Consider the following 27,782-nt stretch of genomic DNA (forward strand, 5'->3'; position numbering starts at 1 on the left):
AAACTGTTCCCAAGTACCTATTTCCAGTATCCCAATGGCCTGTTTGCCATATTAAGCCCCCATCAAAGCATCCACAGTTAGTTTATTCACATATCCCATTTTCCACAGGTTTATGTTCAAAGTGGTTTACAAAAACTGCCTAAATACAGCAATACAATAGCCATAACATAAAATTAAAATGATAATTTCACTACAACAACAGTTTAAAAAGGTAAAGGTAAAATACCCCTGACAATTAAGTTCAGTTGCGAATGAATCTGGGGTTGCGGCGATCATCTCGCTTTACTGGCCGAGGGAGCCGACGTTTGTCCACAGACAGTTTTTCCGGGTCATGTGGCCAGCATGACTAAGCTGCTTCTGACAAAACCAGAGCAGTGCACGGAAACGCCATTTACCTTCCCGCCAGAGCGGTACCTATTTATCTACTTGCACTGGTGTGCTTTCGAACTGCTAGGTTGGCAGGAGCTGGGACGGAGCAACAGGAGCTCACCCCGTTGTGGGGATTCGAACCACCCACCAACCTTCCGACCGTCAAGCCCAAGGCTCAGTGGTTTATACCACAGCGCCACCCGCGTCCAACAACAGTTTGGCAGGTGATAATTCATTTAAAACATTTAAAAGAAAATTAAGGGAGCATAAGCAGGCCAAAGTAGCGGTAAAGCTAATGCTAGCAGTAACTATTGACACCCCCACAACTTTAATATCCAGACTCAAAAGGCCAACAGAACCCTCACAGATCTCCTGACAGCTGTTCCTTTATGAAGGCTCCTAGGGCAGGAGGGTAGGACATGGCAGGAAGAAGTACTACTACTCTTTTCTGGGGCTCTTTTCTGGTGGTGCCCCAAAATTTAGTACCCTTCACTAGAGACATAGGAACTTGTCAATCCCCCCCCCACTTTTCCCATTCCCCCCCCATATTTTTAAGTTGAGTTCCCCACATTCTCACATCAGGTTTTTTTAAGTCCAAATGAAAAAAATTCATCATTTTATTGCAGATTTCTCCTAATCATACATTTGTATGCAATTTTCCATAATTTACATTTTTTTTCTGTAAATAATTTCCCCTAACATAATGCCTTTTGTACATTATTTTCACCAACTGTACAAATTTTATTTACACTTTCCCCTAACATACACATTTTTATACAGCTTGCTTCTTCATTTAATTAAGATGCAAGTAGTATGTTTCAGTGTAGAAATGGATGGAAAGTAGGCTGTTCTGTAGAAAGTAGGAAGTTTTCCTGATATATAGCATTTGTAAGAAGAACAGCATATATCATGTTCTAAGAAGTTAACAGAAAGTCGCTATAAAAACACAGAGCTCAGTTTTAAAATAAGATGTCAAAACTGATTGGTGACCCTCTGGAGTTGTTGGGTTCCTCGTAAGGCCAAAGTTGGCTTGTACTTCCCTTTGAGGTTATTGATCTTTCTCCACTCAAAGCTAATTGAGCTAAGAGAGTTACAGTTATGTTCTCAAGCGAAAGCTTTTGATTCACCCATAAAAATTTGTGAACCAGATAATCTGGAATGAAAAGAAAATCCCATCAATAGCAACCCCCCTGGACGTTGTAAAGTTACTGAAAACAGAGAGAGACTGAAGCACATCATGGGTTGAGGGAGCTACAGTTTTGCTCATGCAAGGAGTTTCATAGATAAGTTGTAGGCATTATGCCATTTCATGGGCAATCCATGGACAAAAAAGCAACTAATTAATATACCGTATTTTTCGCTCTATAACACGCACCCGACCATAACACGCACATAGTTTTTAGAGGAGGAAAATCCGTAGGCATGCCACCCGTAGGCATTCCCTCCATAACACGCACAGACATTTCCCCTTACTTTTTAGGAGGAAAAAAGTGAGTGTTATGGTGCAAAAAAATACGGTATTCGTATTTTAAACATGGGTATCTCCATTTTCTGGTAGGTCTTCATACTCCATTTGGGGAAAAATAGCAGCTATCAACATATTTATGTCAAAAGTCTGTGAAGCAGAGCACAACTGATTATAATGTTTTTTTGCATTATCTTTTGTATCTCTGAGCATATTTCAAACAGATGATCTATGTATGTACCCACACACACCCAGAAAGTGGCAGGTGGGGGGGGGGGAGAGATGACAGCAATGATACTTTGAGACTATCTAGTTTTCAACTTTCAGTATAGCCTGTTTGATATTTGACCCTATCTGAACTTTCCGGCTAACGCATTAGGATGACTTCAGATGATCTATCAACCACCCATTCACATGGTGATAAGCTCATCATGGGTAAGCATTTTGTAGACTGATTGCTACTGTTTGCACATGGTGGGGGATGGAATATCCTGGGGAGAACCAACCTATAAAGAATGCTTCAATCAAGCTGTCATGTGATAATTGTAATCAATACCCAAATAGCATAGATGTGTAGATTTTCCCTTCCTATTTCTTAAGGCACTGTACTGTTGCATTTTTTTCTATTTTTATTTTAGCAGAGGGAACAGTTACAAAAGGAACCTATCCTCTTTACTTTCAGAACCAGTTCACAGAATGCTAGCATGGAGATTTTCACTTTCAAGAGTAGCCCAGCATAGAAGTATTTCCATTGCCTATGGAATATCTTTCCCAGCTATATTCTGCCTATAATGGAAACTGCACAGGGACACAAATCGTTTCCCCAACGAGTGGGAAAGCAGTTCAGGGGGATTTTGAATAGAGCCAAGCCAAACGTGTTGGTTTCAAATCCAGGGATTGCCTAGTAAAATTTGGGCAGGATGATTTCAGTGGGGATTTATGGAAGGTGTTGTAGGGTTACTCATAGATATTAGTGCTGAGGGGGCTCCACTATTTCTTTAGTGTCAGTACATAGCACCTATCATCAGCTGCTAGCTAGTGCCTGCCATTTTCCTTCTTCCAATGATTTCCTAGATGTTTGGGGGGCAGGGGAAGAAATGGCCATCATAACCGCCAAACCTGTGGTGGGCATGCCACTTTCTGCCTACATCAAGGGCATTTGGGTGGTGGTGCATTCTGGGTAGTGGCCACGAAAAGGAGCTTTGCCATTGCTGGGGGTACATTTGGCCCCCATCCTTCCAAAATTCCATCAGAAACAGCCTTCCACACAGATATATTTCCTCATCATCAAAGGATCTTATCTATAACAGCAGAACTATTAATGTGCCGAATGCAATAGAAGCTGCAGCTTCTATTGATTTTTATTGACTGAAACCACAAATTAGTGGGATCATCCTTCATGCTTGAAATCACTGTTACAATAGGAGGTTTGTGAGCCATACTACTGTGATTTCTGCTCTCCCACCCCAAAACTGTGAAGTCTGAACCATTTCCTCTTTAGCCCCGTGTCTTTGATCATCTGCTTCTGTCTCTCCCAGTGAATCATATTAATATAGTAAATAGCTTCAAAAGGTGAGTAGAAACAGAATGTGTTCTTTTGCCTGGAGTTTTAGCATTTCTCTCTTATGCTTCCCCTTCACCCGGCTTGAAGGAAGCAAAGAGCTCCCAAGAGACACACAAAAGGGCAGCACAGCCAGAGCTCTAAAATGGAACATGCATATGCAGCTGTAGGAGAGACGACAATGAGAGTGGCAGCAGCAAGGGTCTGTCAGATACAATGTGCTGGATGATTGTCTCTTCAGAAACTTTATTTCCCTCTCTACAGCAATCAAGGAATGGGAAGCTGTTTGTCACAGTCAGAGCTCTGACTAAAAGTGCAGGCAAGTGCCAACAGTAGGAGTAATGTAGAACACACTGTACATTTGGGGCATGGTTCTCAGAAATGCATTAAAATATTTGCCTTGCTTGGTGGAGAGGCATTGATAAATGCAACATTATCTATCAGCTGGGCTTCCTGGAAATTACATTTGCGTGCTGAGGTCCCCCAAAACACCCCTTTCCCAAATAACTCACACTTCACACATAATTTTTGTTTTAGGTTTTTGGCATAATTTTGGCCACAACTTTATTTATCATACACAATTGTGAGTGGTTGCTTAGGCATTGGTTAAGACTATCTGTCCCCCCGCCGTGGGGACAGCACTGACTTCCGGACTCCAGCGGAAGCCAGTGTGGAGGAACAAGTTCCAGGATAACTGGAGCTGCGACACAGACCCTCAGCTTCTCCCCACATGTTCCTAGGGGCTTACACGGCCCAAACCCGATTCCAGGGGTTTGGACGAAAGGATGGTAAGCCCCTGAATTCCTTTAACGGAATTCCCGTACAGCAGCATCACCTGAGGGGCAGGCACAGCCAATCCATACCCCTCCATCAACCAATTTAAACCAATGCCTAACCGCCAACCTTACAAGTTGTGACGATTTGCTACGCAGTAGGCAAAACCCAAATGGCACACACTAATCAGCCAAATGGAAAAATTCCTACCAGGCCCCCGCACCAAGGCGGACGACCCCATGACAGGCATAGCAAGGTCAAAGCGGAAGCCCAAACAAGGGAGGGCGGGCGGGTGATCCGATGCCCACAGCGAAAGAGAAAGCACTATTCTGTGGGCCTTGCTTAAATATCCTCTGATCTCCACCCCCAAATTGGCAACATACAATTTGCCCCAGCAACAACAACACCAATCCTGGCCAGGCCCCTTCCTTCGATTCTGCCTGGCAACTAGAGGGTGCTTTGCCTGGCCCCAGCCGCAACACGTGCTCTCCCTTAGTGAGAACACGCTTTGCGTGCTGAGGTCCCCCAAAACACCCCTTTCCCAAATAACTCACACTTCACACATAATTTTTGTTTTAGGTTTTTGGCATAATTTTGGCCACAACTTTATTTATCATACACAATTGTGAGTGGTTGCTTAGGCATTGGTTAAGACTATCTGTCCCCCCGCCATGGGGACAGCACTGACTTCCGGACTCCAGCGGAAGCCAGTGTGGAGGAACAAGTTCCAGGATAACTGGAGCTGCGACACAGACCCTCAGCTTCTCCCCACATGTTCCTAGGGGCTTACACGGCCCAAACCCGATTCCAGGGGTTTGGACGAAAGGATGGTAAGCCCCTGAATTCCTTTAACGGAATTCCCGTACAGCAGCATCACCTGAGGGGCAGGCACAGCCAATCCATACCCCTCCATCAACCAATTTAAACCAATGCCTAACCGCCACCTGAGCCCTTACGCTCACCGCCAACCACTCACAAACCTAAACATACTCTCAACTTAGCCACCACTGACCTCAACCATACATCATTCCCAACAGAGGTAAGATGAACCCCATCAGACCTGTAGCAATCAGTGGCTTTAACATTAATATCTGGGTGGGGAATCACAAGCCCACCCATATCAGACACCAGCTTGCTTGCAGCTGAATTAATACGCTTTCGCACCCTTTCGGTGGCCACAGGGCAGGGACTACCCCTCCAGATGCAACGCTGAAGCAACTGGGACCAAATTATCTTAGTAGCGGGCACCAAGGCCGCCAAGTCCCTCAAATCCTGCAAAATAATAGCACGTAAAACATAACAAGAGGAGGAAACCATATCATTTTCCCCGAGCTGCACCACAATCACCGTGGGGGGGCCCTCCAGCAGAACACGCCTCTGCATGAGCGGTAAGAATTCCTTCCACAGCATCCCCCTTCTGGAGATCCAGGACACCTGCACGTGCTGAGGAAAGCCAAGGCCAGCTCCCAATTCGGATTGCCGAGCTCTGCAGGCAGCCCAATGCACAATACTGTGCCCCACTATCCAGACCCGGATAGTGTGTAGACCTAGGGTAAAACAACAGATGTGAGTACATGGAATCAACGTCATTTCCGCACATAACCCCTGTATGCGCCCGACTTCCAACGGCCCAGGTCTTTAATCCTCTTAACCGACAAGCCCCAATGGGCAGCTGTCGTTGCAGCCCCAATCCTGAAGGAATGCGGAGCAAATTCAGAGGCTGCATGACCACAAGCAGCAACCACTTTGCGCAAGACACCGGTGAACTGATGACGCGCCAATGGACGCCCATCTTCATGAATGAACAGGGGCCCCTCACCTATAGGCCGCAAAGCCATATATTTTTTGAGATCCTTAACTGGGCAAGGGCCCACTAGCCCAGTTGCTGGGAGCCGAATAACTGCTCCCCTACCCAGCTGATCAGTTTTGGAACTCCTGACACGTACCTGCAATTCCGACTGAGACAGGCTCACGTCCTGCAGCAACAAACCTCTAGAACCTCCATCCTGCTTAGGTTCAAACACCACCTCCCCAACTCTCAGGGCCCCAAAAAAGGTTAACGAAAAGGCTGCGGAAAATAACCGAGCCTCAAACCTGGACCAACAGATGCCCTTCAATTTACTTCGCATCTCAGTCAACAATCCAAACGTTATAGGCCTCCTCGTAGTTGGTCTGGACGGGCAGAGACGTCCCCATCCCTCCAGTGCCTTGCGCACCACAAACTTGCCACAAGGATCCTTATTAAAATAAACCTTGCTAAAGAAAGAAATTGCGGCTGAATGCAATCTCAGGGTCCTGGCTGCCCGCCGCATCTGAAACAGATGCGCCAAATATTGGAGCACCTCTGCAGTAGAATGAGGTGTGCCTATTCCCCCTACCACTGACCGCCCAGTAAAATGCAAAAAATCAGTCCAAGCCTTCTTATAAGACCGCAATGTGGAGGGGGCAATAGATGCAGCTACTCCCTGTAAAACTAAATGCTGCCAAGGTTCCAGAGATGATCCGGGAAAAATTCCGGACGGTCTCGAGCCACTGGCGCCAGGGACCTGAACCGCTGCATCTGAAAACGGGACAGAGCATCAGCAATCTCATTAGACACTCCAGGAACAAAACGAGCAGAAAATACAATGTTATAACGTAAGCAATGCAAAACAAAAAACCTTAGCAGGGCTGATACCCTAGGCGAACGTGAGGACTGCTTGGCAAGCACGTTCACCACCGCCAGGTTATCTGTCCAAAAACATACACGCCGGTCCCTGAATTGCTCGACCCACAAATGGACAGCCACTACAATGGGAAAAAACTCAAGGAAAGTTAGGTCCCGAGTTATAGCTTCCCCACGCCAAGCCTGAGGCCAACGCTCGGCACACCACCTGCCATCCCAATACAAACCGAAACCCAATGACCTTGTAGCGTCTGAGTGCACCTGAAAATCATTACAAAGATTCAAGGTGTCCTGCCAAAGAGACACCCCATTGTATTCCTCCAGGAATTCCAACCAAATACGAAGATCAGCACGCACCTGAGCTGACAAGCGCACTCTATGCCTCGGGGACCTCAAACCAGACATAAGTCTGGCCAATCGGGAACAGAAAGGCCGCCCCGGAGCAATCACCCTACAAGCAAAATTTAGGTGGCCCAGCAACGACTGCAGTTGTCGCAGAGTAACCTTTTTCAAGGGAAGGAGGTCAGCAATGACGCCCTTTAACGTGAGAATCTTATCCGCCGGCAAACTGGAAGTTTGTGCCACTGTATCCAACAAAATGCCCAGGTAAGTCAGCTGCGTAGAAGGACCCTCGGTCTTCTCCGCAGCTAACGGCACACCCAGCTCCTCAGTCAAGGCCGCGAAGGCCTGCAACAACACCACGCAATTCCCCGTATCACTAGCTGAGGCCAATAAAAAATCATCAAGATAATGAGTGACTCCGCCCAAACCAGTTCTTTTGCGCAGAGCCCAGTCCAGAAAGGAACTAAAACACTCGAAGGCCGCACAAGCTACTGAGCAGCCCATGGGCATAGCCTTGTCAAAATAAAATTCCCCATCAAACTGAAATCCCAGCAGCCAGAAGTCATCGGGATGAATTGGCAGCAGCCGAAATGCCGACTCAATGTCGCATTTGGCTAACAGTGCACCCTGCCCAAATTTCCTTATCATTTTGATCGCTTGATCAAGCGATGCATACTTCACAGAACAAAGTTCCGGGGGAATAACATCATTTACTGATGTGCCCTTAGGGTGAGAAAGGTTGTGAATCAGGCGAAATTCCCCCGGAGCTTTCTTAGGAACTATACCTAAAGGTGAAATATGCAGATTGGGAAAGGGGGAAACGGCAAAAGGGCCGGCCATACGTCGTAAAGCCAGTTCTTTCCCAATTTTCTTACGCGCGACTTCAGGCATTTCCCTCACAGACTTCTGGTTTGAAGGGTTCCTGGCTACTGGAGTAGCCGCCACTGGGATCCGAAAACCCAAAGAAAAACCATCCCGCAAATAAGATGCTGCCTCCTGAAGCGGGTATAACCGTAACAACGACAACAACGGCTGTAGCTTAACCGGAGTATAAGCTAAAGCGGAAAGCACACTATTTTCCAGCTCCGGCGACTGTAGCCTGGGGGGCGGCCTTTGGGGGCTGCTGAGAGCCCCCCCCCTTTTCGAAAGGGCCGTCGAACCCCTGCACAAGCAGACGCTGGATGGTTCCCTGAACACTTCTCACAACTATGAGAATATCTGCAGTACTGGCGCTGACAAGTACCCTTGTTAAAATCCCAACAAAAGAACTTGCGACCCGTCTTAGTTGGCACATTCTTAGGTTTCTGCGATTCAGGGACCTTATTATCAATACGTGGAGCCACATAAGTGGTCCAGACGTCTAAATCCTTACGATCCCAGCGGGCAGTGGGGATCTTGGCAGCCCTGCGTCTAAAATTCTCATCATAGGAAATTGCGGCAGACGCTCCAGCCATCGTAAATGCTGAACGGACTATAGACAAATAAACCCATAGGTGCATGGACCTCCATGGGTAAGCCGCTGCCACCACTCCAGCGAACACTTGAAAACTATCCAGCCATCTATCGAAGGTCCTTTCCGCTTTTGGCAAAACCACCCTCCTTTTTGTGGCTGCCAAACCCCTATCCTGCGATTCCTGACCCTCCTGAGGGGGTGCCAGGCTGAAAATATCAATGTAACGGCCGTCCAGAATCCTAGATCGCAGTTTAGTATGCAAGTGGGCACCGGGTATAATGTCCCTAGCTGAATTGGTAGAGACCCTCACGTCAGGCACGAGGACCCCTTCCAGACTGTCCTGTACCGCCCCATACCTCGCCCTGTGAGTGTTTGCCCTACGCTCCCAAGCCCATTTTGGGAGGCCCGAGGTCTCCCCAAAGCCCCAGTACAGCTTAAGCGAAGATTCCTCATCGCTACTGGAGGTTTGAGACGACGTACCTGCAGAAGAGGACGAAGTGTCTCTCCGTCTCCTCTTGGCACGCTTCTTAGAACTCTTCTTTCGGCGACAAAGCCCACCGGAAGAAGGCCTTGGAGGTGGAGGAAGGCTGTCCTCCACCGAAGACTCAGATCCATCGCCTTGCAGCGCCTCACCTAAAACTGGCTGAAAAGAGACTACAGGTGAGTGACCAGGAACAGACCTCACTGCTGATGAGGACTGCACCGGTGAACCCCGAGCCGCCCGGATCCGGGCGGACGCCCTTCGCCTGGTTGCACCCCTGGGGCCACCCCGTACCATTTGCGCTGCGGCCTGGGAGACAGGTAAGACCGAAGACTGGGACAATTGAGTAGTATGCGAAAGACCCCCAGCTGACAATTCCTCCCCCTCATCTTCAGCAGAAGATGACACCTCAGGAGGTGCGCCAAACAACGGAGCTGGGCTAGCCGAAGAAGTTGTCGGAGTCGAGCAGCGTTGGATCAGCCCATCCATTTCAGCCTCGACGCGTGCTAATGTCGCCGGGTCACTAGCTAGGCCAGAGACCATAGATTGGAGGCGCCTCAGAGATTGCTGTGGTACTGGGGAACGTAAAGCCTGGGACGGGCCTTTTATGGGCCGCTTTGCCGATGAAGCAGGATCAGGCCTTCTCGACACCTTCTTCTTTGGAGCCATACCTGCTACTAGTGAAAGACAATTAACCAGATTAATACAATCCAACCACACCAGTATTCAGTATTGTCAATACAATAGCCACACAGCAAGTATAACCAATCAATCCTAGGCTGCTGCAATTATAGGGCTCACCACCAGGTGGCGCAGCTAGCAGTTCCTGTTAATGAAATAGGTTGCACTTACAGAAAACGGCCACTAGGGGTGAGCGTACCAAGGGAAAAGGCAGGAGAAAATGGCGCTCCCGCCCAAATTCCCAAAATGGAGGTTTGCCAACTGCCAATCAGGCAGAAGGCCTCCTGAAGGCCCAAAACAGGCCGCAAGCAGGCTGCAGCGGCCCAGAACCGGTGGGCGCGTTAAGCGCCAAAGGCAGGGACGGCGACGTCTGCGTAGGACGCGCGCGGCCTAAAACGGCTTGCCGCGGCTGATCCGTGAGCGCCGGGGCGCGTCCGAAGCCGCCTCCGGCGGTCCAGGAGGGGGGGGTGTTGCAAAGGTCCCCTCGCCCGGCGAACCAACCCGCGGCCTGATCCCCGGCCTCCCGGCCGCTCCTCCCAGCCCCGTAGGGAGAGGGGAAGGCCCGGCTAGGCCGCCCTGAACCAGGCCCGAACGGGCCCCAACAGACTGCCGAGCGCTACGCTGCTCGGCAGCTCCCAACGGCGCCCGCGTGGGTCCCCACGCTACTGTGCCCGCCCCTGTGTTGAGGCGCGGCGAGCGCACGGAAGGGAGCAGCCCCCAGGAAAAGCCGAAGGACCGCGGAACCCAGCGACCTGGTAAGCTATAGGGCCCTGGAACAAGGAGGGGGGAAGGGGTAGAAGGAAAAGACCTTGTAGGCCCTAGGGAATCACGGGACAGGCCGAAGGCGCCCGTCGGCCGCGGCCAGGCCAAGCACCGATCCCCGCAAGCGCCCCGGCCCGTGTCAGGCCGCAAGGCCTAGGGACCGGCTCACCCCCCCCACCCGGCCACCCCCAGCCGCTCCTCCTCGGGGAGTCTTAGGGAAGGCCAAAATAGAATAAAACAAAATAAATTCAAGAACAGGTGAACTGAGAACAAAACTAGAGCACAAGTAAATAAAGGGGGAAACTGAGAAGATAAAACCCGAAAGGCCAAGAGCAAATAAATAATAAGGAAGAAAAAAAAGGGGGGAGAAGAATATAAATTTAATACAACCAGTCTTTAGCTGTGTTCGATCCGATGCCCACAGCGAAAGAGAAAGCAATATTCTGTGGGCCTTGCTTAAATATCCTCTGATCTCCACCCCCAAATTGGCAACATACAATTTGCCCCAGCAACAACAACACCAATCCTGGCCAGGCCCCTTCCTTCGATTCTGCCTGGCAACTAGAGGGTGCTTTGCCTGGCCCCAGCCGCAACACGTGCTCTCCCTTAGTGAGAACACGCTTTAAGGGACAGTGGGCCCAACTGGAAATGGCTTTTAAAGCTGAAGTCTTACACAGGCTACACACATACATTGCAAAAAGTTTGTGATTATTACTAAAACCTTGTTCCCATTTACTTATATAGAGTTTTGCATATTTCATTGTTGTTCCTGTTGTTGCTAACCTTGAAAGTCACATTGAAAATAAGCAGCATTGTGTCCTCTAAACACTTTCCCTCACATTATTGTAGTTGTAAGTGCATATAGCTACTTATTTTAAAGTCTGTATATGAACTAATCAAGTCATGTTTAGTGCTTTACCATAATGCAGAATAAAGTTAATCCCATTAATATTAGATTGTGGTTGAGGTTTCAAAAAGCGAATGCTTTATCTCTAACACACACACACACACACACACACACACAGAGAGAGAGAGAGAGAGAGAGATTGAACACTTGCAAATGCTTCATTTTCTAACTTTCCACTCTCAACGTGTATACAGAAATGTTTTAGTAGTTTATATTGGGATGGGCAGACTTCACACATATAAAGGCCGTTTCCATCTGGCCTGGGAGGCCAGGACCCTGACTGACTCCAGCTACAAAAGCTGAGACTGCTGAACAAACCCTTGGGCCAGGGTATTGTTGGGGCTGTGTTGGGGCGGAGGGATTCTTGCTGCTATTTATATTAATTTTTATGTTAGCCCTTTATTTATGTGGAAATTGTTCAATTTGGTTGTGTATTTTTGATGTTTTAGTTACTGTTTATGGTTTGTTTGTTTTTACGTTGTAATTTTCATGTTATAAGCCTCCTTCAGCATGGTTGAACAATGTAAAGCTGGCATACAAATAAAATGATGTATGTATGTATGTATGTGGGATTCACTTTGCTTTTTCTTGGAACCCCAAGATCAACCAGTGGGAGACTCTTGCAAAAGATATTACAGAATTACAGAATGCTGAGCCCAGGAATTTGTCTTGGTGCTCAGTGGTGGAACTGAGTCCACACAAGAGTCCACACTCCTGGTTATCCCAAGTTTCTTAACTTTCCAGTACTTTTGGTGTATGACCCATGCCTTAATCCTCTCCCTGTTTGCAACTTCCTTTTTGGTAGAGACAACCAGGACTTCCAACACATATTTTTTATTGGTCATGCTTAATGAGTAGTATGGCGTAGGTTAAAATTTGTCACATAATGTAACAGAGTGTTCTTCAACCTTGGTCCCCACATGTTGAATTCCAGCTCCCATAATCCCGAGCCAATTTAGCTAATGGTCAGAAATGATGAAACCTGCAGTCCAACCATACCTGGGAACCCAAGGCTGATGAACACTAATAGATTACAGAGAAGTAGCAGTGTCTGTTGTTGTTGTTGTTTAGTCATTTAGTCATGTCCGACTCTTTGTGACCCCATGGACCAGAGCACGCCAGGCACTTCTGTTCTCCACTGCCTCCCGCAGTTTGGTCAAACTCATGCTGGTAGCTTCGAGAACACCGTCCAACCATCTCGTCCTCTGTCGTCCCCTTCTCCTTATGCCCTCCATCTTTCCCAACATCAGGGTCTTTTCCAGGGAGTCTTCTCTTCTCATGAGGTGGCCAAAGTATTGGAGCCTCAGCTTCATGATCTGTCCTTCCAGTGAGCACTCAGGGCTTATTTCCTTCAGAATGGATAGGTTTGATCTTCTTGCAGTCCATGGGACTCTCAAGAGTTTCCTCCAGCACCACCCCTTCATGGATCACTGCCTTGCCGTGGCAAAGGGGCTTGAATAACTTAGAGAAGCTATGAACTATGCCGAGCAGGGCACCCAAGATGAACAGGTCATAGTGGAGAGTTTTGACCAAACGTGATCCACCTGGAGGAGGAACCGGCAAACCACTCCAGTATCCCTGCCAAGAAAACTCCATGGACAAAGACAATAGGCATATAAAAGCAGTGTCTAGAATAATGCATTAAGTGTTGAGGCATCACTAGCTATTCTATTCTAAGGGGGGGGGGTTCTTTCTCTTTCACAACTATGTAAATATTTAGGATCTTTTACATAGGTCACATTTGTATTTCTTTGATGTGAGAAAGAAATTGTCAGATTTGGGGTAGATAGTTTCTTCTTCTAGGCATGTCTTTACTCCTGAAAGGAAATTGATGATGTGTCATTTCCACTTGTAACAACCTATGTCATGAGAATAAGCTTTCCAAAATTTACTGTCACCTACTCTTTGAATTATAGTATGTGGTTTCTATTTTATCCTTTTTTGCTCTGTTTTGATTGACTGTATTTCCAGCACTCTTTTGTTTCCCCAGTTTACTACTTCACTAACCTGGAAGGGAAGGATAAAAATATATAGCCAATCAGGGGGGAAAAAGAAAAGAAATCCATACATATCATATTTAAAGGTCATAGCAATAAAATACACTATTCTATTTATTGCAGATTATATTACTGATTTGAATTCAACCCATTTGCTAGGCCTGGGCCAAGGAACAGGAAGCTTAAAAAACATTTTTAGCATAATCATGCCATATTGCTACTGTTGTGAAAAGCAACAGCTTCAATTCAGCATCCTCTTATATACTGATGATTTTTGTGAGACTTAATCAGGCTGAGGCTGACCTTAATTTGCTTTTCATGCTTTGTAAGACCTTTAAGAAAACGTGTCATTAGTGTTTCTCAAAGACTCTTCTTACAGTTTTGAGGTTGGCTCATTAATAACGGAAACACTGCATATCAGGGATTGCTCACCTATGGTTCTCCAGATGTTGTTGGACTGCTGCTATCATCACCTTTGACCATTGGCCATGCTAAATGGGGCTGATCAGAGTTGGAATATAACAAAATGTAGATGGTCAAAGGTTCCTTAGTCCTGGAACGTGTGACGAGGTCACAGCACTTTCCCCAAATCATATGCATGATGTAATTTTTTATATGGAACAGATGCAGCCACCAGCATATGCACATACACTTGTACACACTGTACACACCCATCTCAAAAAAGAAATGGCTGGATGATGTGAATTGAGCAAACAGATATATTCAATGTACTTGCATGTGACCAATGTTACATTTCATGATCAATGGGGCACATATGCAACTGTTGCTATATTGCCTTAAAAATAAATGAATCCCAGAATTGTAAATGTATGAACATTCATAGTCATTGCTATTCAAGCAAGAACCTCTGAATACTTGAACTGGAAATGCTAGGCCACCAAAATCCAAGCTATATTTCCCTGGATAGATTTGCTTTATAAAGATTACAGAGTGCTCTGTAAATGCTTTATGACAGAATCACAATAAATGACTAAGTAAGGGATAGATAACCGCTCGAATGGCTTTGTGCGAGCTCAGAAGAAGACCCCTTGCTTTTTCCTTAAAGCCAAGAACTAGAAAAAATGATTTCTTTGCTTGTCTCATTGATTCTTTACCAGAGTCTGCTTCATTAACTCAAATAACTTATAGAGAAATCATCCTATGAATTCACTTCCTGGATGATGGATCAATTGGAATGCAACACACATAGGTTTCAGAATTTTATTTGGCTATTCTGTGAATATTATTCTCATCCAAAGATATGTGAAGAGTGGGTTCTTTTGCCAGAAATCTAAAAAATGCTTAAAGCTAACAGCTATGTAACTTGTTCCATAAATCATTTGCATTATAAACACATAAATATTTACCAACAGCGACCAAACTACCTACATAGTTACTATTATAATCCTAAATATAACATGGGTTGATGATACATGTGCGAACATTCATAATATTTTAGATAGCAAGTATAGTTATAGCAGATGGAATCACTGTGCCCAACCTCTGCTACAGTGAACAGAGGCACATCAAGCACAGAGGCCTTTCTTTGTGTCTCAAAATGCCTGCGGATCATTTCTCCTGGTTAGATGCAATACAGATCAGATCCCCACAAAGAAAATTATCATAGAATTGGAGCTTAATTGGAGCAGCTGCCTAAACAATTAAGGCAGCTGCTGCTACATCTTTCCAATGTGTGCCTGCAAAGTGTTTTGCAGTGGGACACACAGCTGAGCAATGGTTCCAAAGAGAAGAGCCGGGATCTGAATTGCCAACAGGTTGCCTTCCTTTCATCAAGCCCATTAACTATCTTGTCCTTCTATCCTCTGGTGTCTAATGCATCCCGTTCACTGCCATTTTGTTGCAGAGACCCCGCTCCTTCTTTTTCTGTTTATCACTCTACTTTTCTAACAGATCTTCAAACAGTTTCCTTTTTAGAAGGATGGAAGCACTCCAAATGGGGTGAAATGTACAGGGACGACTGCTTCCTGCTGAATAAACTAGAATGCTCCTTTTTATCCAGTAAAGAAAATGTGGTGTGTATGAGCATGAATGTGTATTTAATGGGAAGAGGTCAATGTTCCTCAAATACCCTTATGACAGTCTTTGCCATCTCCAGATGTTTGTATTGAAAATATATATAGAGGGCACCATTTTGATGAAGGCTGCCTTACAAAATAGCCATATAAGTAACACTGAGCAGGGAAACTAGATCTTTAAAAACTTTTTTTAAAAAACAAAAAACTTTCTTCTAACCCTTTTATGTAATAGCCAAGATTCCCTGAGGATTTTTTTTTAAACGTCCCTTTCAGCAGTACTAAAATCAAGGAAAGAAAAAAAAAAACCCTTGGAAAGCTATGGATGCAGTGTGAACATTTCTTCCTTCACTGAGGGTCCACATAACTAATTGCTGAAGTGTCTCAATTGGTGATCCCAGGATATCTTCCACCACTTCCCCCTTTCACCTGATTTATTCTCTATAGTCAGCCATTCTAGCACTTGCTCAATATAAACAGCTACCAGAAAAACAGCGAAACTCACACATGCACACAACCCTGTTGTATTTGACAGAACAAAGGAAAAGTGGGTCTGAGATTCTGAAATGGAGATTTAAGAGCTTCTGTTTTGTTAGGAGCTGTCATTTATATGAGCTCCAAAGAGAACAAAACAGTAGATAATTACTTTATCAATGGGGCTATTGTTTTCACTCAGTGGAGTCATATAGTTCCAGAATTTGTCTCTGCCCTACATTAGCAATCAACTGGTTGAACATTCATTTTCTATCCTCCACCTCCACAGATCTTTGATTACACCACAATAAAAAATGAAAGGGGCCTCCAAAGATTTGATTTTGGATCCTGGGACCGCCTCCTGTTCTGAGATATGAATGAATATTTAAAAGGCTCCTAATGAAACTGTTGCCACATAGCAACCAAGGCAATATACTGCTAAATAGCATTGTGATCTGATAGAAAGGTAGCTGTGCTTATGCAAAACAAAATGAATTTCTAATTGTTTTTAGTCCATCTCGCTTGCCAGCAGCTGCTGGATTTGCCTTGAATATGTTACAATGTGTTCAGATTCCTGTAGAGTTGGCGTTTCTGATGCCAGCCAATGTAATTCAGCAAGTGAGCACTTTTGGATAATGTCATGATATAATGTCAGTGGAGTAACAAAGGTGTCAGGCTGCTCTTCTTCAGTCCAGATATAGTTCTGTTTTAGGTTTTTTTTATTTGTGCAGATGCTTTCCAATAAGGTTAATGACTGACTTGGGACATATTACCTAAGTACAAATTAATTATTGTCATGTACACGAACATGGCAGTGTCCTGGAGAGAGAAGTCTCCCAACTAAAATATAAACTAGGTTGGGAGAGCCAAGTAGCTGGTATGTCACTTTGTGTGAAAACAGTATCCAAACCAGAGAGGAAGGATGGAAAGCCACTAAATTCTCCTCTGTTAGATGTGAGCTATTAGATGTGTGACTGATGCAAGATTCTCATTCCCATGACATAGTTTGAAGGCCCCATCGTGCACTGATATTGATATGGTAGGTGAGTAGGTGCCAAGGCAAATGATCAACAAACCATTGAGAGGTGAGCACTGGGCTCATCAACTCTTGTTGGTCTGACCACATGCAGGCCACTGTGCAAACACAGTGTGGATCCCCATGGTGGCCCAGCATGTCCCATCCAGCTTAAGTGCTGCTCACCCCTACACACCACTCCACACTAGGAGAAAATATTGGATTTCTTGTTGGCCATTGGATAACTTGTGTAAAGGTTATTCTGATGGAACGGGGCATAGTCTAGACTGAATCAGCCCTATTTCTGGTCCATGGGAAGTGACATTTCACTTTCCTGATCTTTTTTGCTCCGTTAATACTAAAATAATAATATTTTTCAAAGTCCACATAGACTTCTGACGTCTGTGCTTTTTTCTTGGCTAAACTGGCTCCATAGTATATGGGGCACTGTCATTTTCAGTACTCTGGATCCAACTGAATCTGTTTTTGGTTAGGAACTTTACGATTGATTGATTGATTGATTGATTACATATCTCTTAACATAATGTGCATGCTGGCCTAATTCGGTCGATTAAAGATAGACACTCCCCCCGAATGGTCTAACAAAGTTCTGTGGATCCACTTGCATGACTAAGGTAGAAAGTTGTTCAACCCTTGAATAAATAAATAAATAGCTGATTGGTAGTGACATTTAAATTTTTGATCTGAAATTAATTATAATATGGCTGCCAGGAATCCTGGTTTTTGTTTGTTTGTCTTACAGTTGTGCTCTGTGGGGCACAAGTTTGAAAACAAAGTTGCTTGGGGCATTAGCACGAACCTGTTGGGAAAACAAAACAAAAGCTAAAGTCTGGAATTTGCAGTAAGGGTTTTGAAGACCCAAAGTTCAAAGAATTCATTTTATTCATCAGCTCACCTGATGACCTTGAGATGCCACCGCACCAAGTCCCTCTAGCAATATTGTAGGTAAACAGAAAAAAGATGGAGGAAGCAGGAGAAAATGCATAAGCAAGGAGAAAAAGTAAGAAAAATGTTCCTTTTTGGAGAGCTTGAGTTATAAGATTAGATTTCAGGAAGCAAAATCAAGGACACATAGGCCTGGCACATGATGATTATGATTTATGGGAGCATTATAATGGAAGAAAATCAATATATATTCTAAAAGTTCTGTTTTTCTCAGATTAATCTGATCCACCTCCCCAGGTTTAAGATGACAGAAGAAGGCTGTGTGGATAAGATTTTTGTCCCGTTTGAAATAGTTTTAATAACTTCAACTATATAACTCAAATTTTAGAAGACCATACTTTATACATGTTTAAAATGTTCCTTTAGAAAGGTGAACACATAAAATTGCTTGAATAGTGTTCATGCAAATTCTGGCTATTAATGAAAAGTTGCTCTTTGTGTTAAGTTTTCATTATAGTATAGATTTGTACATAAAATATATTAATCTATTATTTTCATTACATTATGGAATATGATGTACCACGACTATGTGTACCTGAGATTATCCACCCAACATGTCCACAGAATGTTGAATATGGCTATTGTGAGGCATCTAATGGCCCACATAAGGAAGGTTCACAGTACAGTGTATTGTGGGTAGTCCAGGCTTCTTCTTTTATCCCAGTGGTGCAGCACCCAAGTTCCAATTCCCAGCATCTCCAGGTAGGGCTGGGAAAGAACTCTGTCTGCAACCCTGGAGAGCTACTACAAGTCAATGCAGACAGTACTGAACTAGATGGACCAATGGCCTGACCGGCGGCAACCCTCTGCCCCCCCAGCTGGATTACTGGGGGTCCCGGATGCCCAGCCGCAACACCGCCCACCTGAGAAGGTGAGCAGACTTCCTATATTCCTGTGTTCCACTCTTACATGTCCCTGTTCATATTACCAACAAGACAGAATAAGGAGTAATGAATAGCCACCCTTCTGAAAGTGTACTGTATCTTAATGACTTTTTGGGGTGGTAACTTACTCATTTCCATTAGTTACAAAACATCCTGAATGTCAATTGGGGAATTCTTCTTCTTGATGTATCTATCTACACAGGTTGCACTGGCAATTTTAAACATAATACTGCATTCTAAGAAAAACATATAGATCAAAGAAATGAAATATATTAAAAACAGACAGATAAATGGTCTTTCCAGTGCAATAGTTTTGTACCTGTAGGGCTAACTTCTAGATCCTTTTAAGTTTACAAGAAGACATCTGTCTGAGTATTTTACCATATTACTGTGCCTGTAAGGCATCAAGCAATAGAAGGGTGCAACCAAAGGACAAACAAATGAGGAAAAAATATCAGACCCATAAATCTACCAGCAGAACTAATTTTAAAAGCTTTACTAACACTTCCATATCTCTGTCTGCCTCATTCACAAAAGCTCTTCTTTTATCTTTCTAATAATTCATATATATATATATATTCAAATGAGCAAGAGAGAGAGAGTTACAGATAGATATGCCACTGTAACAAACCATGCCATCACATAAAATTTCTGACTAGGTTTGTGCATGTGGTTTAGAATTAAATAGGATCAGTGTGTGGGAAGGGGAGATTTATGTCTTCAGTGATGCCTTCCAAAAACTGGAGCACCTGTGCAGCTACAATGCTTAGTAAAAGTACCAATTTACACCTTTTAAACTAAGGCCCATCTGCACTATACATTTAAGCAGTAACATACCAATTTAGACACACATGGCTTCCCCTCAAGACTCCTGGGAAGTGTAGTATGTTAAGGCTGCTGAGAGTTGGGAGACTCCTATTCCCTCGCAGAGCTACAATTTCCAGAGTGGCTTCCAACCCCTCTTCTCAGGCAACACTGCTTTACAATTATGCTTTAAAGATCCTTCTTTAAATCACAGTGCTTTTTTCTGGGGGGACAGAGGGGTACACATATCCCTAAATAGTTTGTGAATCATCATACTTTTGGCCATTTCCTGTATTTATTTTTCCCAATTTGAACTATGCTGTTGTTGTTTAGTCGTTTAGTCATGTCTGACTCTTCGTGACCCCATGGACCAGAGCACGCCAGGCACTTCTGTCTTCCACTGCCTCCCGCAGTTTGGTCAAACTCATGCTGGTAGCTTCGAGAACACTATCCAACCATCTCGTCCTCTGTCGTCCCCTTCTCCTTGTGCCCTCCATCTTTCCCAACATCAGGGTCTTTTCCAGGGAGTCTTCTCTTCTCATGAGGTGGCCAAAGTATTGGAGCCTCAGCTTCAGGATCTGTCCTTCCAGTGAGCATTCAGGGCTGATTTCCTTCAGAATGGATAGGTTTGATCTTCTTGCAGTCCATGGGACTCTCAAGAGTCTCCTTCAGCACCATGATTCAAAAATTTGAACTATAAAATGGTGATTTTCTTGAGTCAAAATGAGAGTACCCCTAAACATTTTTCTAAAGGAAAAAAGCACTGTTTAAATGTATAGTGCAGATGGAGGGAGGGGTGTGTGGAGCATCACACATGGCTTCCCCTCAAGGCAGAGTTGTAGCTACAGACATGATTGAAATGAGCACACATGCTATAGCTACCACTTAAGGCACTGATGAAAGAACATGGGCATATTTGTATAAGAACATATGCAATTTTAAAGAAATCATTCAAATATGGATTTCTGTTTCCTTGTGACAAGGAACACACACACACAAAATGATAGTGGCACTTAGAAGGTAAGGGCCAGACAACTCCACAAAGGCAAGAAAGGAAATGTGTGAAGCTGGCAGGTATCAGTTGGCATTGCATGGTACAGAGAACATAGAGATGAGTGCTGGGATTGGCAGACCATAACACGAGGCAGAAAGAACTCCTGGACCTCTGAGATAAAAGCTGAAGTCATATCATCACTACAGAGCAGAGATGCCTTTTCGGCCTAATTTTGAACTGAAACTTTATTGTGTGCTTTTTCAGGGTAACCAGCCAAAGGAGCTGTGCAGCACTTGACTTTCTCCAAGTATTATTTCATCTTGACTCTTGGTGACTACGGAAGAGTGCATCATTTCAATGGAGTGTGCACAGGAAAACAATACGGTGCTCTGTGCCACTGATTTCACATGCCATCTATTGGCAAGGCAGCCCGACACTTAACATTCATCACATCCTCCTGCCTACAATTTACCTCTCCTGCCAAAAATTTGATGGCAACCAAGTGGCTTAAGCAGAATTGCACATCTTTAAAGGAGTGAATTGTTATGATCTTGGGAGCTGCCTAAATGCCCAAATGACTGAAAATGCCCAATGTTGAGATGGCAAAAAGTGATCAAAAACTTTCCTAGAATCACTGTATTGCCTTATTATCATGATGACAACATAGTCAACATGTATTGAATGAACAATGCTTTCTTTGATGCAAGGCTATCAGTTGAATTTATTATACATTTTTAAACATTTATAATAAATTTTTCAAATGAAAACATTACTGTCACACTCTAGAGAGCTACAACTACTATTATTTCAAGTTGTTTTATCAGGTGCTATATTTTCTGACAAAATAAAAAAGCTGCTATTACCAGACCAGTCATACCAAGGTATTATAGTCAGTTATTAAGGGTTATGAAGAAGCAGAGGCCCCAGTAAATTGTAATCAGGGTATGATGGCAAGCATCTCTCTTTCCTTATCATATTGTTTTTGCTTTCTATGAATGTACATTGAAAGAATATTTATTGTCTAAAAAAAAATCAGTTTGGAATATCAACCCCCTCAGTTGTATCCAATGGTAGTTTTGCCTTTGCAAAAACTGTTTCCACTCAGACATGTTGAGCACACCCAATTTTTCACATATTTACTTCCCCACTTAAGACCTCTGTTCCCTTCCAAATTTCTGCTGAGGGTTCGGGGGTATTTTGGGAAAGAATGGGATATAGCACAATAGGCTATAGAGGGGATTGATGGAAATCAAATGCTCCCCTGTATTCACATGATTTTTGGTAAGCAAAAGTCCCCTTTCTTTATACCCCTTGACAATGTTTAGGTCTGGTAAACCTTGTAGGTGTTAAAAGCAATGTTTTGAACATCAGTCAAAGAAGGGATATTCTTCCACAAAAGCAACTATTACAGATCTAGCTGTGTGGGCCCATCCATGTTTAAGGACTCACCAAAGCAGACCAGTGAATTGGCTGGTTCCATCTTAATACACACCTTCATGTGGTACCATTTCTTGTTACCTGGACTAGATACACAATGCTAGATCTGGGTCAAGTTTGTTATATTATTTTAACAGACGTTGCACATTAGAGTTCCTGTACTATAATAAAAGTATATTTTATTCAACGGTGTGCCACATTCTCACAAAGGATCCATTTGCACTTCCAGTTATGAGGAATTTGCAAGGCAACCTAATCACTTGCATGAAATGGGAAAGCCTTACATGGTGCTACTTCAGAGTTGAGAGATTGCACCTGAGGTCAAGAAAGGTTGGAAACAATCAGCACATTCAGTGATTAAGGACCCACTAAATGGAGAAAAATAATAATAGAGAGTGCAGGCAGCGGCTAGTCATCCAGCTTTCTACAGAAAATATTGTACTTGAACTCTTAGGGATACTTTGATTCTGTTAATATTTACTTGTTTCATACTTTTTCTCCTGTAGGCTGTGTTTACATATCGGGATACCTGAAGGCAGATAAGAATGAAGAAAGTATTCTCCTTTTCTCTGCCAATGTCTCTGGATTGCTGACGTTTCAAGACAATTTGGCAGAACACAAGGATCTTTTAGAAAGAAAAAGAAATATAATTAAACATTATTGCTAAGGGGGCTATATAATTTAGCAATGAATTGCTGCAAAGCCAAGCCAAGGAACAGAGTAGGAACAATGTGGGGGAAAAGAGATTTTTAAAAATAAATTATGGAAAGGCACAAAGCGAAATATTTGATTAGTGCAATCACACAAGCTGCTCAACTGAATTATAGCAGCCAGGTCAAGAAAGGGCTAGAGGCTTCCTACCAGATGGGGTTGGTGATAACAGCACTGGAAAGTGAAAGCCAAGTTCAGCAGTCATTCCAATTTCAACCCAGGCTAACAACAGTGTTAGGAGGCATTGGCTGCCATTAATGTTCAGTGTCCTCAGTTCACACAACCTCCCAGTCATAATTTACTCAGCGTTGCCTCTTTTAGCTTTAATAGACTTACCCACATCTTGGAAGTTTAGGCAGCTTCTCCAAAACATGGAAAATATTTGTTTGTTTGTTTGTGACAGCTTGGCTTGTGACCAGTGCCATCAAAGAAGTACCTTTAAGTCTGCCTTTTCGATCCTAGTAGAAATAGCTTTCAATGGGGGTTTAGAGGGGCAGGGTGATCGATCAGGAGCACACAGGGGATCACTTTTTTTAAAACTCTGTGTATTCCAGAGTTTAGATCCTGAGTTGAGGGAGCTTTTGCTTCTCTCCTTCACTCCCCCCTCTGGTTGTTTGCCCACCTGCTTCCTTCCCATCCACTCCTTGCCTGTGGCCAGTGCCAGACACTGCTCTGTGGGGCTTTCAGCATGGCGCCTCCTCCTCCGAGGAGACCCGCAAGTGGTGGAGGCGGCTGCCAAGGTAGGGGGGCTGCGACACGGCTGGATCATATGAACACCCGCCTCATTTGTTCATGAGCAAGCCCCTCGGAGGTTACCCCGGTAGCAAGCACATTTCAGAGATTGCAATGGGCCTCTTTCCATCGGAATAAGGCGGTTGCACTGGCTTTGCCTGGATGGGCCGGGTTCAGGACTCTGGCGGGCCGGATCTGGCCCACAGGTTATAGTTTGAGGACCCCGGTTTAGATTATATCCTTTCCCAATCCACTTCTTCAATGCTCGTGCCCAGATCTAAGCAAATTCAGTGGTGCTAGTACTGATAGAGGGACCTTTTCTAAAAATTAATCCACTTTTTCCACTCCACTCATTTTTTTTTAACATCTCATGTCCTTCTTTAATCCCCCCCCCCAAAAAAAAGAAAATTAAATTAAAAGCCCATAAATACTTAGCAAATCCACATAGGGAAGATGCTCCAAACCTTTGATCATTGTGCTTTCCCTTTTCTGCACTTTTTATAGCTGTGTGATATCATTTTTGGGAATATCATTATGCCATTTTCCATTCTGATTCAATATACACTGTGCTTTCCTAAAGGCTTAAATGTGAATCTGCTCGCTAAAAATATTTTTGGCATCTGTCAAGTTACAAGAAAGGCAATTCCAAATAAACACCAGTAAGAACTTTCCAACATTAAGAGCTGTGTGGCAGTGGAGCAGACTCCCATGAGGTGTTGTGGACTCTCCTTCCTTTGGAGGGTCTTAAACAGAGGTTGGGTGGCCATCTGTCATGGATGATCCTGCTGAGATTCCAGCCGTTCAGGGGGTTGGACCAGACGACTCTCAGGGTCCCTTCCAACTCTGCAAATCTATGATACTATACATCAAGACCAAAGCTACTTTCACATCTTGTTTGTTGGCTTTAGCGGCTGTGTACTCAATAAATGTCTGATAACAAAGATGTTTATGTATGCATATCATGCCTTTCCTCTATTTGATGCAAATGATATTTCCTGCCTTTCTAATACCCTGTTATGCTGAAGTGACATATGTGATCTGCCTGCAAATCATCATCTTCTTGAGATTTTCCTCCTAGTGTAACTATTGTGTCCAACTGCCTAATGTTGTCCTCTTTTAGTTTCATAGAGTATTCGAGATAGTTTCCAAAGCTGTAGTAGTCTAAAATCTTGAGGAACAAGTGATCCTTTAAGACAACAGTTTAAGATGGAGTATCTGTTATGCAAACATACATTTCAAAAGTCCACTCACTGGCCTGTAAATTGAAGTGAAGAGTCATGTCTGTACGTAAAGGCTTGCCTTTATTTGTTATTTCCATAGTTGCCATCTTGTTCCTCTTTGGGAAACCTGCAAAGACAAACCATGAAACCCAAGCACTCGGATGCAAAAGCATACAGCAATAAACATATTGCTGATACTTTATTATGCAATATATCTTGATTATTCTGAAGTAATGATACCATTTCTATCTAGCACAGTTGAAGCATGTTAATTGTTGTTGTTTTTAAATTAGCATGCTAAGAAAATTTAGAGTACAAATGTAATCTTTTTGATTGAATATTATTACAGAGAGTATTAAACACTGAACTGGAATGTGCTTCAAGCAAAACACTGAGCCATTCTGATTTATGCCTCATTCTGGATTCTCCACATCAGGCTCTGGTGCTATAAGCTGAAGTTGGCATAAAACAGCATCCCAGACCAAGGTGCATAGTCCTGCCCTACTCTAGTCTTTTAGAAGCCATCTTGTCTTAATTATTGCAGTATGTTTATGGGGTCAAAATTATTCTAACAGCTCTGAGGCAGCTCTGAGGCTCTAAATTCAGGGCCTCAGTATACATCCTCATGTGAAATCCTTCACATGAGGGAAGTTCACTCAAATTCACTCACTTACGGAGCACATAAAGGGGTAATGCCGCATAGTCCTGGCTGTAATGTTGCATGCGTCAGCATGACCCTGGCAGCTTTGAATTTGGCAGCCATGTGACTGGACTCTATGCAAGTATAAGTGTATGCAAAACTGACTGGTGCAGGTTTTGACCTTTCCTAGCCCTGTGTGCATGCACAAAGTCCCTTCACATAGCTAGTGAATAGGTGTGACTGGTGTGCAGACCAGCAGCGGAGGATGTGGTTCTGCAGTGTGATCCTATCACCTTCTCATGTGTTCTTTTAGCATATGAGGGGCTCAAGTTAGCAACCCCAAAGTAGGTCTGTATCCAATGCACTTTTTCCATTAGTGCAAAGTCTTGTGACTGTGCAAAGGAACTTTTCCTCTTTCCATCCACCATGCATCCCCTGCACCCCCCCTCCCAAAATCTTCTCTGCAGGGTTGAAGGAAACCTAGAAGAGATTTAGCAGGTACATTGAAAAGGAGGTGGGGTGAGTTCCATTGTGCAAGCATACAGCAAATCCTTGTGCAAATGTAAAGTGTTATCTAGTGCTGAATTGGATACAATCCATAGTTTCTTCAGAATTGTGGTGCATCAAAATTTGTTATTGATGCTTTTATTGGAAGCTGCCACAACTATCATTTGATTGAAAGGTAGAATAGGGATCTTCTCAATAAATAAATAATACTGTGATGCTTCTGTGATTCTTCCACTGCATATCACTCCATAGCATCATCCTAACAATCATCAACACACTTCTTTATTGTCTTCACTGGTCAAATACTAAAGATTTGGGTCAACGCAGTGGTCATCATGATGGCTTTCAGCAGCAGTGCCCTTTGAATACCTGCTGCTAGGGATCGCAAATGGAGGAGTGCCAATGTCTTACCTGTGGGCTTCCCATAGTCATATAGATGGTCACCGTGAGGACAGAAGCCTTTTGCTCTCCTTGTATTCTTATATCCAAGGAAGGACTGAGTTTGTGTAGAAGGAGCAAGCATAGCAACTTGGCATCATTTCTTAGTTCAGTAAAACTTTTGGAATTCTCCATGCAGCTGTACCTTAAATAAAAAACAAATGTAATAAAACAAATGCACACCTGCTAGTAAATTGTCCATGAAATCAGTTTGATTTCAGTCACTTATATCCCTCAGTGAATCAAACTTTGTCCAAGCACAGCAGTTGAACTTTAGTCCAGGAAAGCTTCTTTGACACATCTGTTTAGGAATAATAACTGCAAAAACATCTTGTCTCTTTAGTTAAATTATCTAACTCTCTAGGGTTGACTCAGGCCACCTTTTCTGAACCACAGTATCCCTCTTGCAATATACATAAACCAGGAATTGGTTTATTTACATTTGAATGATTGGGGTGTTGATGTTTTTTTAAAAAAGAAAAGTATGCTCATTAAAAATATCTCTATTTTTTAAAAATAACATTTTAAAATGAAATTAAATTGGAGTTAGAAAGAGGATGGACTCACATCTTTGCTGCTATATTTTGATCTTGGGTGGACATGCTACTGCCAAATCATTCACTGTTACAGTAAAACCTTGGATTTCTCAATTATTTTCTCTGAGCAACAATCTCATCTCTACCAGGGAAGATGAAAAAGCAGTTTCAAAATAAACTAGAACAGGCAGTCCTTCTAAACTGTCTGAATCTAGAAAGAACAATCTATTGCCCACACACCCAGGAAAAAAGACTCAAGAGATAATGTTCCATAGAAAAGTAAGAAGCAAAATACTCCATTTTCTCCTGAGGGATGCCTTGGGTGCATGCCATAGGAGCCAACTCCTAGGGCCCGAGGTCCCTTTGCCCCCCCAATAAGATATTTGATGGGGACAGCCCCCCCAAAAAATAATGGACATTGTCATTCAAATGGGGGGGTGCTGCATCATGTGATCAGTTATGTGGGGCAGGGCTCACCTGCCCTCCCAAATATTTTATTCAAGTTGGGACCCCTGCTCTCACTGTTTACCAGGGTGTACATGGCAGACTAAAAAAGCACCTACCAAAGAACAACCACCTCAGGCAGCTATAGAAAGTGCTCTCAGACCATTAATGCCTCAGGGTGATTATCCTTTACATTCAAATCCACTCACCTGCCTGCCAGTCACAAAAAAAGCAGCCAGCCACTCCAAGGAAGCTAATTCACAACAGTGTGGAGTAGGCTGAATGGGGGTGGGGGGAGCCCAAATGTTAATCAAATATGCCCCATAATGACTGCCAAGCAACCCTGCCCTGAAAGGGTGACTGTCATAGCCAACTCTGTCAATTTTGGGAGGGTGGGGGCTACCTCAAAACTGGGTTGGGGCAAATTCATCACAGCTTCAGAGCATAGTCAGCAAACACACATACCAAGGAATGAAGAAGGGAATTTCAA

General features: G+C 43.8%; 1 protein-coding gene across 1 annotated transcript; it reads right to left on the reverse strand.

The window, feature by feature from the left end:
- Positions 1-4,795: 4,795 nt before the first annotated feature.
- On the reverse strand, positions 4,796-9,790 carry LOC309540210 (uncharacterized protein). Its single transcript, XM_082236831.1, has 2 exons — positions 9,110-9,790; positions 4,796-6,729 (listed from the first exon to the last, which is right to left on the reverse strand). The coding sequence occupies exons 1-2, from the start codon at positions 9,777-9,779 to the stop codon at positions 5,756-5,758; spliced, it is 1,644 nt and encodes a 547-aa protein (XP_082092957.1). The 5' UTR covers positions 9,780-9,790; the 3' UTR covers positions 4,796-5,755.
- Positions 9,791-27,782: the final 17,992 nt, after the last annotated feature.

This window comes from Podarcis vaucheri (genome assembly GCF_965113315.1).
Source record: "Podarcis vaucheri genome assembly, chromosome: 9".
Lineage (NCBI taxonomy): Eukaryota > Metazoa > Chordata > Lepidosauria > Squamata > Lacertidae > Podarcis > Podarcis vaucheri.

Excerpts from the sequence above, each read along its gene's own strand:
- LOC309540210 (XM_082236831.1), bottom strand. The coding sequence starts at position 9,779 with ATGGCTCCAAAGAAGAAGGTGTCGAGAAGGCCTGATCCTGCTTCATCG. Across the intron at positions 6,730-9,109 it reads CACTTCGTCCTCTTCTGCAG|ATGCAGCGGTTCAGGTCCCT; the intron begins GTACGTCGTCTC and ends TCCCGTTTTCAG.